This window comes from Rhineura floridana, chromosome 1 (assembly GCF_030035675.1).
Source record: "Rhineura floridana isolate rRhiFlo1 chromosome 1, rRhiFlo1.hap2, whole genome shotgun sequence".
NCBI lineage: Eukaryota > Metazoa > Chordata > Lepidosauria > Squamata > Rhineuridae > Rhineura > Rhineura floridana.
Window position 1 is genome coordinate 255146754 of NC_084480.1, and position 17957 is coordinate 255164710.

At 44.8% G+C, this 17957-nt stretch overlaps 1 protein-coding gene across 1 annotated transcript in view; it reads left to right on the top strand.

The window, feature by feature from the left end:
* LOC133377364 (chloride channel protein C-like) overlaps nucleotides 1–17957 on the top strand; it is a 159697-nt gene that overhangs the window by 26845 nt on the left and 114895 nt on the right. Inside the window, exon 5 of the mRNA XM_061611327.1 lies at nucleotides 17184–17276. Coding sequence (XP_061467311.1) covers nucleotides 17184–17276 — 93 coding nt within the window. The remainder of the gene's footprint in view (nucleotides 1–17183; nucleotides 17277–17957) is intronic.

Consider the following 17957-nt stretch of genomic DNA (forward strand, 5'->3'; position numbering starts at 1 on the left):
TTTATGAACTTGAAGTCCACCTGGTAATCTTGTAGAGCCCAGGACCACCTCTGCAGCATAGTGTTATGATTTTTCATAGTCTGTAACCATAACAATGCTCGATGATCCGTCGTCACTGTAAATCTTCGTCCCCACACGTATGGGCGCAACTTGCTCAGTCCCCACATGACCGCTAGGCACTCCTTTTGGACCAACGAATAATTCTTCTCCCTCTATGTCAGTTTGCGACTAAGATATGCCATTGGATGTCTGGTGCCTCCTCTCTCTTGTAGCAAGACGACTCCCAGCGCTAGGTCCGACGCATCCGTAGCCACGATGAATGGTTGCTCGTAATCTAGTGCTATTAATACAGGCCCTTGGCACAAGGCTTGCTTCAGAAGGTCAAAAGCCTTTTGACATTCATCCATCCACACCACACGCTCAGCACACTTTTTCCTTGTTAGCTCATGCAAGGGGGTTGCGATTTCCCCAAAATCTTTTACAAATTTACGGTAAAAACCAGCCACACCTAAAAATGCCCTAACTTGTTTCTTAGTTAAGGGGATGGGCCATGATTGCATTGTCTCAACTTTGCTCCATAAGGGGGTTATTTTCCCATTCCCCACCTTATGTCCTAAATAGATCACTTCATTCAACCCAAACTGGCATTTCTTGGCTTTTATTGTTAGCCCTGCTTTCTTAAATGCCTCTAATACTGCTGTCAGGTGTTGGACATGCTCAGGCACCGACTTGCTGAAAATGGCCACATCATCTATATAGGCCACTGCGAAATCTGGCATGCCTCGCAACACAGTATTAATTAGTCTCTGAAAAGAACTTGGTGAGTTCCTTAGTCCCATGGGTAAAGTCACAAACTCATATAACCCATCTGGTGTACTGAAGGCAGTTTTGGCTCTGGATTGCTCGTCTAATTCCATCTGCCAAAATCCTTTACACAGATCTATGGTAGAGATAATGGTTGCTGGATGGTAAGTAGTTGTCTTTAAATGTTTTAGACCACAACACTTCCACATACATTGCATCACTTCTCCCATGAATACACTGCCTTGATCCGTCAACACTTCATGAGGGAAACCCAGTCTCATAAAGATTTTTAATAAAGCCTCTGCCACTACACGGGCTTCCACGGATCTTAGTGCTTCAGCGTCTGGGTATCTGGTGGCAAAATCCACCACCACCAATAGATATTTCTTGCCATGCCTTGTGGGTTTGGAAAAAGGGCCCACCAAATCTATTCCCACTCTATAAAAGAGCTGTCCTATTATAGGAAGGGGCTTCAATGGTGCTTTTGTCTTTACTCCACTTTTCCCCACCTTTTGGCATATGTCACAAGATAAACAATATTGTTTTACGTCTTTAGAAATATTTGGCCAATAATAGTGTGCAGCCAATCTTTTCTTGGTCTTCTTTATTCCAAGATGCCCTGCACATGGGACATCATGGGCTACCTCTAGCAATCTGGCTCTGTATTTGCTAGGTACCATCAATTGTTTCACTGGTTCACATTCATTCTCTCTCTCAGCAGGCATCCACAGTCTATATAAAATCCCATTCTCACACACAATTTGATTCCTCAGATTGTCAGTAAAGGGAATCTTTTGTGTAAGGGCTTGGTCCTTCATTTGCTTCAAACTTGCATCCTTATCCAGCTCTTCCCTGAACTGCTCTGCCTCTTCACTAGAGACCATTCGATACAGTTTGTCTCTTTTAGCAGGCCTGCCAGGGGTTGCTATGGCGACCTTAGGCTCGATAACAGGTTCTACCCTGTTTTCTTCGGCCTCTGTTAACATGGTTTCTGTTGCTTTGCCAAGTTGTTGTCTGGTCACCACATATATTTTTCCTTGTGCCCCCATAACATCTCTTCTCAGTATCACTGGTTCTTGTTGTTGGGCATTAATACCTACTTTACATATTTCCTCCTTTCCTCTCCACTTTAATTTTATCAGGGCCATGGGTATGCTTTCTGGTTCACCCCTCACTCCTTGGATTGTCACCGTTTCCTGAGGTAATATTTCCTGAGATTTTATCAAATCTGGCCTCAGTAATGTCTGAGCGGCACCAGTATCAAGCAATGCCCAATAATTTGCCCCTTGCACACTCACTTCTTCCCTCAGACTCAAATCAAAGTCTTTTAAATTTGTCCAGTTTATCTGGCAGAACTGAACCTTCTTCGTTTCTAACTCCCTCGGTTCTGTTTTCACTGCCCTTCCCTGAGCAGGATTACCAAAGGGGTTGGCAACCTCACATTGAAAATGTAGGTGCCCCGGTCTACCACATTTATAACATAATTTCTCCTCCATTTTAGGGTACACAGATCCACTCTGGGGTGTCCTGTGCCCTTCAGACTTTATTGTCACCTGCAACATGTGCGCTATGTTCATCTTCTTAACGGAAACCAGATGCGATTACACTTGCAGCAAGTGCAGATTAGTGGCACTCCTAGAAGAAAAGGTTAGGGGGCTGCAGCAACGCATAGACACCCTGCGACTTATCAGAGAAGATGAGGACTTCCTCGATAGAACACAAGAGGAATTAAGGGAGCGACACAAAGTACAGGAAGAAAGTGACAAGGAAGAACAGGACTGCAACAGCAACAAATCCCTGTAGACGACTGTCACTGTAAGGGCAAGGAAAAACAGGAGGGAGTCAGAACTGCTGCAACTAACAAATCGCTTTCAGCGTCTCTCAGCAGACAGCACCCCTGAAGAGCCTCAACAAACTCAACTGCATCAAGAGACACTGACTGCAAAGGAAGACTCCACACCCCAGAAGAAGGAGGCTGATGCAACCACCACTCACGGCAAAAAGAGGAGGGTGCTGGTGGTTGGAGACTCATTGCTCAGGGGGGTAGAGGCGCCGGTATGCCAGCTGGACAAAATGAATCGGGAAGTCTGTTGTCTCCCTGGGGCGCGCATCCGGGACGTTGCTGACAACCTGCCGAGGCTCATTGGGAAACAAGATAGGTACCCCTTTCTCCTCATCCATGTGGGCACAAACGACACGGCCAGAAACACCTTGGAACAGATCACCTCGGACTATGAGGCTCTGGGTAGGAAGGTCAAGCATTTGGGGGCGCAGGTGGTCTTCTCGTCAATTCTTCCCATGAAAGATAGAGGACTACAAAGGGAAAGGAAGATACTGCAGGTCAACGACTGGTTACGCAGATGGTGTCGACGGGAAAGGTTTGGATTCTGGGACCATGGTCTAAGCTTCTTGGAGGGGGGACTGTTGGCAGGAGATGGGCTGCACCTCACGAGAACTGGGAAGAATCTCTTTGGCAGAAGTATGGCAAAACTCATCAAGAGGGCTTTAAACTAAAGCCTCTGGGGGATGGAGATGATAGCTTAAATACCGATCCAAAGACAGCGGGTTGTAAATGCAACGATTTGAAGGGTACAGCAGACACTGCGAGGGAGAAAGGGATGCACGGCAAAGCTCACGGTATATTAACGGAGGAATCCAATCGGGACAAAAGAGACTTCTACTGTCTATATACCAACGCACGAAGCTTGGGAAACAAGCAAGGGGAGCTTGAAGTCTTAGTGCATTAAGGCAAATATGACTTCATAGGGATAACAGAAACTTGGTGGGATGACTCCCATGATTGGAATATAGCCATTCAAGGATATAAACTCTACAGAAAGAATAGAAGCAACAGAAAAGGAGGGGGAGTAGCGTTATACATCAAAGACAAATACACCTCTATGGAAATCCAAGAGAGCGAACAAAGGGGTCAGGTAGAGACCATTTGGGTAAAAATAAATGGAGAAACAAATAAAACCGACATGGTAGTAGGTGTCTACTACAGTCCCCCTGGCCAGGAAGAGGTGGTAGATGAGACCTTTCTCAAACAAATCTTCGAAATCTCAAGGAGGCAAGAAGTAGTAGTGATGGGGGACTTCAACTACCCGGATATCTGCTGGGAGACAAACTCTGCGAAGCACAAAGCCTCCAACAAATTCCTGATGGGCCTTGCTGATAATTTCCTCTTTCAAAAAGTAGAAGAAGGAACAAGGGGATCGGCAATCCTGGACCTGATCTTAACTAACATGGACGAATTGGTCACGGGAATTAAAGCGGTCGGTGCCTTCGGGGAAAGTGACCACGTAATGCTGGAATTCAGGATTCTGGGGAAAGCCAAAGAAGAATATAGTCAAACATGGACCTTGGATTTCAGGAAAGTCGATTTTAGCAAGCTCAGGGAAATGATGGGTAGGATCCCGTGGCTAGATAGACTAAAGAAAAAAGGAGCCCAAGACGCGTGGGAGTTCATGAAGAACGTATTACAAAAAGCGCAATTGCAAACAATTCCAAAGAGGAAGAAAAATGGAAGACATCGGAAAAAGCCAATGTGGCTACACGGAAGACTGGTGGAGGAGGTAAAAGTAAAAAAGAGCATGTATAAAGAATGGAAGGAAGGACGCATCAGCAAGGAAGAGTACCGACGAGCAGTTCAGGCTTGCAGGAATAGCGTAAGGAAAGCTAAAACCCAGCATGAGCTGAGGCTGGCGAGGGAAGCGAAGAACAACAAAAAGGGGTTTTTCAGATATATTCGAAGCAAGAGAAAGACCAAGGAAACAGTGGGACTGCTGCTCAATGAGGATGGCAAAATGTTGACAGATAACGAGGAAAAGGCAGAACTGCTCAACACCTATTTTGCCTCCGTTTTCTCCCAAAACGGGAACAGTGTGCAACCTTGCATCGGTAGCAATCTCAGTAAGGGGTCGGGACTGCAGTTCGAGATTGATAAGGAGATAGTCAGGAAATACCTAGTTAACCTAAATGAGTTCAAATCTCCAGGGCCTGATGAACTGCATCCCAGAGTATTGAAGGAACTTGCGGATGTACTCTCGGAACCTCTTGCCATCATCTTTGAGAAATCCTGGAGAACGGGAGAGGAGCCGGAGGATTGGAGACGGGCAAACGTCATCCCGCTCTTTAAAAAGGGTAAAAAAGAAGATCCGGGGAATTACAGGCCGGTCAGTCTGACTTCAATACCAGGAAAGATATTAGAACGGATAATAAAAGAGTCCATTGGCAACTATCTAGATGACAATGCTGTGATTAGAAGGAGCGAGCATGGGTTTGTCAAGAAAAAATCCTGTCAAACTAATCTCATCTCTTTTTTTGATCGGGCTTAGTAGATGGTGGAAATGCTGTAGATGTCATCTATCTAGATTTCAGCAAAGCGTTTGACAAAGTCCCCCACGACCTTTTGATTAGCAAACTAGTCAAATGCGGACTACATGGAAATACTGTCAGGTGGATTCACAACTGGTTGGAAAACCATACTCAAAGAGTGGTCATCGGTGGCTCTGCTTCGGACTGGAAGGAGGTCTCGAGTGGAGTGCCACAGGGTTCTGTCCTGGGGCCGATACTCTTCAACATTTTTATCAATGATTTAGACGATGGGGTGGAGGGAAGCCTTATGAAGTTTGCGGATGATACGAAACTGGGAGGGATAGCTAACACAATGGAAGACAGGAATAAAATCCAAAGGGACCTGGATAGACTAGAAAATTGGGCTGAAATTAATAAAATGACATTCAATAAAGACAAATGCAGGATTCTGCATTTAGGCCACAAAAACAAAATGCATGGGTACAAGATGGGAAATACCCGGCTTAGCAGTAGTGCGTGTGAGAAGGACCTTGGAATTGTAGTGGATCGCAAGTTGAACATGACCCAGCAGTGTGATGCTGCGGCAAAAAAGGCAAACGTGGTTTTGGGCTGCATAAACAGAGCTATAGTTTCCAGGTTGAGGGAAGTAATAGTCCCACTATATTCTGCATTGGTCAGGCCTCATCTGGAATACTGCGTTCAGTTCTGGGCGCCTCATTTTAAGAAAGATATAGACAAGTTAGAGCGGGTCCAGAAGAGGGCGACGAGGATGATAGCCGGTATGGAGAACAAGTCTTATGAGGAAAGGTTGAAGGAACTTGGCATGTTCAGTCTGGTGAAGAGAAGGCTGAGGGGTGACATGATTGCACTCTTTAAGTACCTGAAGGGCTGTCGCATAGAGGAGGGTACAGATTTGTTCTCTGCTGCCCCAGAGGGTAGGACTAGGTTTAATGGTTTTAAGTTGCAGGAGCGTAGATTCAGATTGGACATTAGAAGGAACTTCTTGACAGTAAGGGCGGTTCGGCAATGGAACCGACTGCCTAGGGAGGTGGTGGGATCCCCTTCACTGGATGTCTTCAAGCAGAGGCTGGACAGCTATCTGCGGGAGATGCTCTAGCTGTGGATTTCCTGCTGTGAGCAGGGGGTTGGACTCGATGGCCTACAAGGCCCCTTCCAACTCTATGATTCTATGATTGGAGGACTCACTCGATGTGGTACCACATCCTTTCTGCCACCATTATATGGTCTGGGTTTAAACTCTCTTGATGTTTTCCCCACCCAGCCAGTTCTATTGGAGGCAAAGTGGTCTGCCAATTCTGCGGCCTCTTGAACAGATGTAGGGGAACGGTCTTTGACAAGGAGCCTTATTTCTGGTGGTAACTGATGGTATAATTGATCCAGTATCATGAGGCTTTTCACCTCTTCCACTGACTGAGCTTTGGCACTTCCCATCCACTTTCCAAATTTGCCGATCAATTTTGCTCCCAGTTCAACAAAAGACCTCCCTGCTTGGATCTGACAGTTTCGAAATAACTTCCTAAAGTAGTCAGGTCCCAGTCTGAATCTTTTGTACACTGCCTCTTTAAACTCGGCATATGTGACGGGCCTGTCTGAGGGGAAATATTGGTATACCTCTGCCAATTCCCCTTTGATCAGATTTGATAAATATTGCATATATTTATCCTCCGGTAGCCCCCACATTTGAGCTGCCTTTTCAAAGGTGTTGAGGTAAATTTGTGGATCTTGTCCAGGCTCAAACACTGCAAAATCTTTTGGTGTAACCTTTATCTGTTATTTCTTTTAGCCACACCACTTTTACGGACTCTCTATTGTTCGTATCCCACCGCTACAGCCACCACATGTGACGTCCTTCCCTGATTCTCCCTGTCAGGTTCCCACCTGCTTGTGGCTACTGCCTTTCACTAGGCACCACCAGGGATACCACCAGTCCAGACCGTCCTTTATATGGTTTCTCACTCCGCTCTAGCACAGATCTCACTAGATCCCCCTGCTAGGCAGCACCACCAGTCACGTCCTATAACCAATACTCCCAGAGACTTTGCCTGAGTCTCTCTCTAGCTGGTTACTTTTGTGACTGCGTGCTTATGCTGTTCCCAACCCCCTTGTATCTTTATAGATAAGGCATACAACTCTGGGTTGCTCTGGATACTTGAATTGTTATTATTCCTCCCTTCACCGCTGCCACCATTAGATACTGTTTCTGTTCAGCCTTGGTAATTACCTTGCCCTCCCTTCTGGTATGTATATCCCCCAGCCAAGGATCAGGCCTTTGGTAAACCAAATAAGTATTTATAAAATATCAGAAGTAACAAGATTAGTTTTAGAATGTTTCACAAGCGTATGGTTTCATCTATTCCTGTTTTGTACTTGACTTATTATTAATCAGAACTCCAACTCCCTCTTTCTCCACACTCCTGACCTCCACCCTCAAACACCTCTTTCTCCACACTCCCAACATCCACCACCAAACACCTTCTTCTCCACCCTACTAACATCCACCCACCAAACACCTTCTTCTCCACCCTACTAACATCCACCTTGATTCAACTGTCATTCTTCCATTTATACTCTCAGCCATTCAAACGCTCAGCCAATCATCCAGCATTCTACTGCTCATGTACTCCCCCCTCCTCTTTCACTCCATTTACCATATATCTTCTATATAAACAGCACTCACCATATTTACCCTACAAGCAAGAACATCACATTCCCCCCCCTTAAAAATAACAGCAAAGTATTATTCCTGCTCTAGGATTCATACGACGCATTAACAATAAAAAACAAGTCTCTTTGGGGAAAATGTCTTTTTTGCACCCACGTCTGGGTCACGTCACTGCAGTCCCGGCCACCTGCCTTGAAAGTCCATCGGCCAATACATTGTCCTTGCCTTTTATGAACTTGAAGTCCACCTGGTAATCTTGTAGAGCCCAGGACCACCTCTGCAGCATAGTGTTATGATTTTTCATAGTCTGTAACCATAACAATGCTCGATGATCCGTCGTCACTGTAAATCTTCGTCCCCACACGTATGGGCGCAACTTGCTCAGTCCCCACATGACCGCTAGGCACTCCTTTTGGACCAACGAATAATTCTTCTCCCTCTATGTCAGTTTGCGACTAAGATATGCCATTGGATGTCTGGTGCCTCCTCTCTCTTGTAGCAAGACGACTCCCAGCGCTAGGTCCGACGCATCCGTAGCCACGATGAATGGTTGCTCGTAATCTAGTGCTATTAATACAGGCCCTTGGCACAAGGCTTGCTTCAGAAGGTCAAAAGCCTTTTGACATTCATCCATCCACACCACACGCTCAGCACACTTTTTCCTTGTTAGCTCATGCAAGGGGGTTGCGATTTCCCCAAAATCTTTTACAAATTTACGGTAAAAACCAGCCACACCTAAAAATGCCCTAACTTGTTTCTTAGTTAAGGGGATGGGCCATGATTGCATTGTCTCAACTTTGCTCCATAAGGGGGTTATTTTCCCATTCCCCACCTTATGTCCTAAATAGATCACTTCATTCAACCCAAACTGGCATTTCTTGGCTTTTATTGTTAGCCCTGCTTTCTTAAATGCCTCTAATACTGCTGTCAGGTGTTGGACATGCTCAGGCACCGACTTGCTGAAAATGGCCACATCATCTATATAGGCCACTGCGAAATCTGGCATGCCTCGCAACACAGTATTAATTAGTCTCTGAAAAGAACTTGGTGAGTTCCTTAGTCCCATGGGTAAAGTCACAAACTCATATAACCCATCTGGTGTACTGAAGGCAGTTTTGGCTCTGGATTGCTCGTCTAATTCCATCTGCCAAAATCCTTTACACAGATCTATGGTAGAGATAATGGTTGCTGGATGGTAAGTAGTTGTCTTTAAATGTTTTAGACCACAACACTTCCACATACATTGCATCACTTCTCCCATGAATACACTGCCTTGATCCGTCAACACTTCATGAGGGAAACCCAGTCTCATAAAGATTTTTAATAAAGCCTCTGCCACTACACGGGCTTCCACGGATCTTAGTGCTTCAGCGTCTGGGTATCTGGTGGCAAAATCCACCACCACCAATAGATATTTCTTGCCATGCCTTGTGGGTTTGGAAAAAGGGCCCACCAAATCTATTCCCACTCTATAAAAGAGCTGTCCTATTATAGGAAGGGGCTTCAATGGTGCTTTTGTCTTTACTCCACTTTTCCCCACCTTTTGGCATATGTCACAAGATAAACAATATTGTTTTACGTCTTTAGAAATATTTGGCCAATAATAGTGTGCAGCCAATCTTTTCTTGGTCTTCTTTATTCCAAGATGCCCTGCACATGGGACATCATGGGCTACCTCTAGCAATCTGGCTCTGTATTTGCTAGGTACCATCAATTGTTTCACTGGTTCACATTCATTCTCTCTCTCAGCAGGCATCCACAGTCTATATAAAATCCCATTCTCACACACAATTTGATTCCTCAGATTGTCAGTAAAGGGAATCTTTTGTGTAAGGGCTTGGTCCTTCATTTGCTTCAAACTTGCATCCTTATCCAGCTCTTCCCTGAACTGCTCTGCCTCTTCACTAGAGACCATTCGATACAGTTTGTCTCTTTTAGCAGGCCTGCCAGGGGTTGCTATGGCGACCTTAGGCTCGATAACAGGTTCTACCCTGTTTTCTTCGGCCTCTGTTAACATGGTTTCTGTTGCTTTGCCAAGTTGTTGTCTGGTCACCACATATATTTTTCCTTGTGCCCCCATAACATCTCTTCTCAGTATCACTGGTTCTTGTTGTTGGGCATTAATACCTACTTTACATATTTCCTCCTTTCCTCTCCACTTTAATTTTATCAGGGCCATGGGTATGCTTTCTGGTTCACCCCTCACTCCTTGGATTGTCACCGTTTCCTGAGGTAATATTTCCTGAGATTTTATCAAATCTGGCCTCAGTAATGTCTGAGCGGCACCAGTATCAAGCAATGCCCAATAATTTGCCCCTTGCACACTCACTTCTTCCCTCAGACTCAAATCAAAGTCTTTTAAATTTGTCCAGTTTATCTGGCAGAACTGAACCTTCTTCGTTTCTAACTCCCTCGGTTCTGTTTTCACTGCCCTTCCCTGAGCAGGATTACCAATGGGGTTGGCAACCTCACATTGAAAATGTAGGTGCCCCGGTCTACCACATTTATAACATAATTTCTCCTCCATTTTAGGGTACACAGATCCACTCTGGGGTGTCCTGTGCCCTTCATACTTTATTGTCACCTGCAACATGTGCGCTATGTTCATCTTCTTAACGGAAACCAGATGCGATTACACTTGCAGCAAGTGCAGATTAGTGGCACTCCTAGAAGAAAAGGTTAGGGGGCTGCAGCAACGCATAGACACCCTGCGACTTATCAGAGAAGATGAGGACTTCCTCGATAGAACACAAGAGGAATTAAGGGAGCGACACAAAGTACAGGAAGAAAGTGACAAGGAAGAACAGGACTGCAACAGCAACAAATCCCTGTAGACGACTGTCACTGTAAGGGCAAGGAAAAACAGGAGGGAGTCAGAACTGCTGCAACTAACAAATCGCTTTCAGCGTCTCTCAGCAGACAGCACCCCTGAAGAGCCTCAACAAACTCAACTGCATCAAGAGACACTGACTGCAAAGGAAGACTCCACACCCCAGAAGAAGGAGGCTGATGCAACCACCACTCACGGCAAAAAGAGGAGGGTGCTGGTGGTTGGAGACTCATTGCTCAGGGGGGTAGAGGCGCCGGTATGCCAGCCGGACAAAATGAATCGGGAAGTCTGTTGTCTCCCTGGGGCGCGCATCCGGGACGTTGCTGACAACCTGCCGAGGCTCATTGGGAAACAAGATAGGTACCCCTTTCTCCTCATCCATGTGGGCACAAACGACACGGCCAGAAACACCTTGGAACAGATCACCTCGGACTATGAGGCTCTGGGTAGGAAGGTCAAGCATTTGGGGGCGCAGGTGGTCTTCTCGTCAATTCTTCCCATGAAAGATAGAGGACTACAAAGGGAAAGGAAGATACTGCAGGTCAACGACTGGTTACGCAGATGGTGTCGACGGGAAAGGTTTGGATTCTGGGACCATGGTCTAAGCTTCTTGGAGGGGGGACTGTTGGCAGGAGATGGGCTGCACCTCACGAGAACTGGGAAGAATCTCTTTGGCAGAAGTATGGCAAAACTCATCAAGAGGGCTTTAAACTAAAGCCTCTGGGGGATGGAGATGATAGCTTAAATACCGATCCAAAGACAGCGGGTTGTAAATGCAACGATTTGAAGGGTACAGCAGACACTGCGAGGGAGAAAGGGATGCACGGCAAAGCTCACGGTATATTAACGGAGGAATCCAATCGGGACAAAAGAGACTTCTACTGTCTATATACCAACGCACGAAGCTTGGGAAACAAGCAAGGGGAGCTTGAAGTCTTAGTGCATTAAGGCAAATATGACTTCATAGGGATAACAGAAACTTGGTGGGATGACTCCCATGATTGGAATATAGCCATTCAAGGATATAAACTCTACAGAAAGAATAGAAGCAACAGAAAAGGAGGGGGAGTAGCGTTATACATCAAAGACAAATACACCTCTATGGAAATCCAAGAGAGCGAACAAAGGGGTCAGGTAGAGACCATTTGGGTAAAAATAAATGGAGAAACAAATAAAACCGACATGGTAGTAGGTGTCTACTACAGTCCCCCTGGCCAGGAAGAGGTGGTAGATGAGACCTTTCTCAAACAAATCTTCGAAATCTCAAGGAGGCAAGAAGTAGTAGTGATGGGGGACTTCAACTACCCGGATATCTGCTGGGAGACAAACTCTGCGAAGCACAAAGCCTCCAACAAATTCCTGATGGGCCTTGCTGATAATTTCCTCTTTCAAAAAGTAGAAGAAGGAACAAGGGGATCGGCAATCCTGGACCTGATCTTAACTAACATGGACGAATTGGTCACGGGAATTAAAGCGGTCGGTGCCTTCGGGGAAAGTGACCACGTAATGCTGGAATTCAGGATTCTGGGGAAAGCCAAAGAAGAATATAGTCAAACATGGACCTTGGATTTCAGGAAAGCCGATTTTAGCAAGCTCAGGGAAATGATGGGTAGGATCCCGTGGCTAGATAGACTAAAGAAAAAAGGAGCCCAAGACGCGTGGGAGTTCATGAAGAACGTATTACAAAAAGCGCAATTGCAAACAATTCCAAAGAGGAAGAAAAATGGAAGACATCGGAAAAAGCCAATGTGGCTACACGGAAGACTGGTGGAGGAGGTAAAAGTAAAAAAGAGCATGTATAAAGAATGGAAGGAAGGACGCATCAGCAAGGAAGAGTACCGACGAGCAGTTCAGGCTTGCAGGAATAGCGTAAGGAAAGCTAAAACCCAGCATGAGCTGAGGCTGGCGAGGGAAGCGAAGAACAACAAAAAGGGGTTTTTCAGATATATTCGAAGCAAGAGAAAGACCAAGGAAACAGTGGGACTGCTGCTCAATGAGGATGGCAAAATGTTGACAGATAACGAGGAAAAGGCAGAACTGCTCAACACCTATTTTGCCTCCGTTTTCTCCCAAAACGGGAACAGTGTGCAACCTTGCATCGGTAGCAATCTCAGTAAGGGGTCGGGACTGCAGTTCGAGATTGATAAGGAGATAGTCAGGAAATACCTAGTTAACCTAAATGAGTTCAAATCTCCAGGGCCTGATGAACTGCATCCCAGAGTATTGAAGGAACTTGCGGATGTACTCTCGGAACCTCTTGCCATCATCTTTGAGAAATCCTGGAGAACGGGAGAGGAGCCGGAGGATTGGAGACGGGCAAACGTCATCCCGCTCTTTAAAAAGGGTAAAAAAGAAGATCCGGGGAATTACAGGCCGGTCAGTCTGACTTCAATACCAGGAAAGATATTAGAACGGATAATAAAAGAGTCCATTGGCAACTATCTAGATGACAATGCTGTGATTAGAAGGAGCGAGCATGGGTTTGTCAAGAAAAAATCCTGTCAAACTAATCTCATCTCTTTTTTTGATCGGGCTTAGTAGATGGTGGAAATGCTGTAGATGTCATCTATCTAGATTTCAGCAAAGCGTTTGACAAAGTCCCCCACGACCTTTTGATTAGCAAACTAGTCAAATGCGGACTACATGGAAATACTGTCAGGTGGATTCACAACTGGTTGGAAAACCATACTCAAAGAGTGGTCATCGGTGGCTCTGCTTCGGACTGGAAGGAGGTCTCGAGTGGAGTGCCACAGGGTTCTGTCCTGGGGCCGATACTCTTCAACATTTTTATCAATGATTTAGACGATGGGGTGGAGGGAAGCCTTATGAAGTTTGTGGATGATACGAAACTGGGAGGGATAGCTAACACAATGGAAGACAGGAATAAAATCCAAAGGGACCTGGATAGACTAGAAAATTGGGCTGAAATTAATAAAATGACATTCAATAAAGACAAATGCAGGATTCTGCATTTAGGCCACAAAAACAAAATGCATGGGTACAAGATGGGAAATACCCGGCTTAGCAGTAGTGCGTGTGAGAAGGACCTTGGAATTGTAGTGGATCGCAAGTTGAACATGACCCAGCAGTGTGATGCTGCGGCAAAAAAGGCAAACGTGGTTTTGGGCTGCATAAACAGAGCTATAGTTTCCAGGTCGAGGGAAGTAATAGTCCCACTATATTCTGCATTGGTCAGGCCTCATCTGGAATACTGCGTTCAGTTCTGGGCGCCTCATTTTAAGAAAGATATAGACAAGTTAGAGCGGGTCCAGAAGAGGGCGACGAGGATGATAGCCGGTATGGAGAACAAGTCTTATGAGGAAAGGTTGAAGGAACTTGGCATGTTCAGTCTGGTGAAGAGAAGGCTGAGGGGTGACATGATTGCACTCTTTAAGTACCTGAAGGGCTGTCGCATAGAGGAGGGTACAGATTTGTTCTCTGCTGCCCCAGAGGGTAGGACTAGGTTTAATGGTTTTAAGTTGCAGGAGCGTAGATTCAGATTGGACATTAGAAGGAACTTCTTGACAGTAAGGGCGGTTCGGCAATGGAACCGACTGCCTAGGGAGGTGGTGGGATCCCCTTCACTGGATGTCTTCAAGCAGAGGCTGGACAGCTATCTGCGGGAGATGCTCTAGCTGTGGATTTCCTGCTGTGAGCAGGGGGTTGGACTCGATGGCCTACAAGGCCCCTTCCAACTCTATGATTCTATGATTCTATGATTGGAGGACTCAATCGTTGTGGTACCACATCCTTTCTGCCACCATTATATGGTCTGGGTTTAAACTCTCTTGATGTTTTCCCCACCCAGCCAGTTCTATTGGAGGCAAAGTGGTCTGCCAACTCTGCGGCCTCTTGAACAGATGTAGGGGAACGGTCTTTGACAAGGAGCCTTATTTCTGGTGGTAACTGATGGTATAATTGATCCAGTATCATGAGGCTTTTCACCTCTTCCATTGACTGAGCTTTGGCACTTCCCATCCACTTTCCAAATTTGCCGATCAATTTTGCTCCCAGTTCAACAAAAGACCTCCCTGCTTGGATCTGACAGTTTCGAAATAACTTCCTAAAGTAGTCAGGTCCCAGTCTGAATCTTTTGTACACTGCCTCTTTAAACTCGGCATATGTGACGGGCCTGTCTGAGGGGAAATATTGGTATACCTCTGCCAATTCCCCTTTGATCAGATTTGATAAATATTGCATATATTTATCCTCCGGTAGCCCCCACATTTGAGCTGCCTTTTCAAAGGTGTTGAGGTAAATTTGTGGATCTTGTCCAGGCTCAAACACTGCAAAATCTTTTGGTGTAACCTTTATCTTTGTTTCATTTCTGTCCTTTCTTGTTTCATCAGAATGAAACTTCTCTTTTTCAAATTTTAACTTTTCCACATGTATTTCAGCATCCACTCTCATTCTCTCAATTTCCAACTCCCGCTGCTTTTCTTTTTCCCCAATCTCCATCCTCAGTTTCATCATCTCAATCTCTCTGTCCTTATCTTTTTCCTCACTTTCCTTTCTCAACTTCTCTCTTAAATACTCTATATAAGTGGGATTGCTTGAATACCCTTCTGGGTTCTCTTCTCTGACAGGTTGTTTTTGTTAGACAGATGTGAATGCTATCAGTGCTACTTGCAATTCATCTACCCCTTTACCCTCGTGAGGTAAATTGAATGTTATGCACTTCTCCACCAGCTCCTCTCTTTTCATCTTTATATATTCAGCCATGTTTTAGGAGTTCACTCACACCTTGCCACACACTCTTTGCCAGTCACTCTCACAAGTAATCTTTATTTGTTATTTCTTTTAGCCACACCACTTTTACGGACTCTCTATTGTTCGTATCCCACCGCTACAGCCACCACATGTGACGTCCTTCCCTGATTCTCCCTGTCAGGTTCCCACCTGCTTGTGGCTACTGCCTTTCACTAGGCACCACCAGGGATACCACCAGTCCAGACCGTCCTTTATATGGTTTCTCACTCCGCTCTAGCACAGATCTCACTAGATCCCCCTGCTAGGCAGCACCACCAGTCACGTCCTATAACCAATACTCCCAGAGACTTTGCCTGAGTCTCTCTCTAGCTGGTTACTTTTGTGACTGCATGCTTATGCTGTTCCCAACCCCCTTGTATCTTTATAGATAAGGCATACAACTCTGGGTTGCTCTGGATACTTGAATTGTTATTATTCCTCCCTTCACCGCTGCCACCATTAGATACTGTTTCTGTTCAGCCTTGGTAATTACCTTGCCCTCCCTTCTGGTATGTATATCCCCCAGCCAAGGATCAGGCCTTTGGTAAACCAAATAAGTATTTATAAAATATCAGAAATAACAAGATTAGTTTTAGAATGTTTCACAAGCGTATGGTTTCATCTATTCCTGTTTTGTACTTGACTTATTATTAATCAGAACTCCAACTCCCTCTTTCTCCACACTCCTGACCTCCACCCTCAAACACCTCTTTCTCCACACTCCCAACATCCACCACCAAACACCTTCTTCTCCACCCTACTAACATCCACCCACCAAACACCTTCTTCTCCACCCTACTAACATCCACCTTGATTCAACTGTCATTCTTCCATTTATACTCTCAGCCATTCAAACGCTCAGCCAATCATCCAGCATTCTACTGCTCATGTACTCCCCCCTCCTCTTTCACTCCATTTACCATATGTCTTCTATATAAACAGCACTTACCATATTTACCCTACAAGCAAGAACATCACACTCCCCCCCAAGTATTGCCCAAAAATAATGCTGGAAACATTACAATTACTCCTCAAAAGTAATAAAATTACTCCTCTTTCTATTACAATCAAAATGTAAAGGAATTACCCACTCGTTCCTCAAAAAAGTAATGAATTATAAGTAATTTGTTTTTTTATAACTAATTACTTCCAAGCTCTGGTAATTGATTAAAATATACATTGGATTTAAAATAGGCCCCTTTCACTTTCTGTCTCACATTAACAACATTCATGTCCACAAATAGCAGGAGTGAGGTTCAAAGATGGTTTAAGTATCATGTGTGAAAATGCTTTGAATGAGTGCTTCTCTTAAGCTAATAGAGTATATTCATATAGTCATAGTGAACGCATTCTGTAAATGTTGATTCTTATATAGCCAAAAGAGCTCTATCCATACACAAGAGGGAGACACCAGCAGAACTCCCAAGTTTGCAGAAGTACAAAAAAGCTCTCGAAAAGAAACTCTAACAGCCCTATGAGGACTGAGCATGCTTGGTGACTACTGAACACTCTCTCTGTGTGTATGTGTGTACTGGAAGGGGGGGAATGGAATTGAGAATATTTGTAAAGGGCTTAACTATCCGGCTGGCACCCTGAATAAGCACACTCCACTCTGCAATACTTTGTTGCATGCCCCACTTATATAAATAACACACACATACAATTTTAGAAGAATAACCCATAAGCTAAAGAATGAATCTTTGTAGCTCTGTGCCTTCTAATAATTTGGTTTCTTTAATTTTAAAATGTGTCAATCAGTAAATTAAAAATAGCATTAATGTTTAGAAATACTTTTTCCAGTGCAATAATAGGATATGGATTGAGTCAGTTCAAGCCAGAGATTCTTGGAATTCATCTCCCCTCCTTCACCAGATTTTGGAACTCAGCTGACAAGTAAGAAAACTTATCAAATATATATATTACAGTTACTGAATATGCCTTAATTTGAATAACGTATAAAACTAAGAATAGAAACATGTAACTGTAATGGTGTCTTGCATGCAAACACAAGGCTGTATTCAGTGCTGTCCATCCGTGCAATGGGACTTTATGTTCCTCTCCTCTCTCCTGCAGCCCCCACACATTTGGGGGGAGCATGGGGGCTGCAGGGGGGAGGAGAGGAAGGTGAAGTCCCATTGCATGAGCAGAAGTCTGTACATGCAGTGTTGGACTCTGGCCTTAATGGCTATGTTGTTGAAGAATTGTATTGACCTTTTTTTTTTTTTTAGAAATGAGAGTTCCTGTGATCCTTTTGAATGCAAAGAATCCAGACAACTTTCCCTCAGCAAATGCCACATTTCACTTTACAGTGGAATCCTGCACATGTTTACCTGGAAATAAGACACATGGTGGTCATTGGGGCTTAATCTCTAGTGCATGTATGTGAATGGAGTGGAATGGAGTCTGGAGTTGTGCTTAAGGAGACAATGTAGTTATTTCTTTGTGCCAGAATAACAACACACCTCCCAAGGGTGTTTGTCTTGATTGGAGAAGCTTGATTAGGGAGACCTGGTAATGCTGCACTTTTGAGCACCATCATTCTGGACAAAAAAGAATAATGTAAAACTGCTTTGT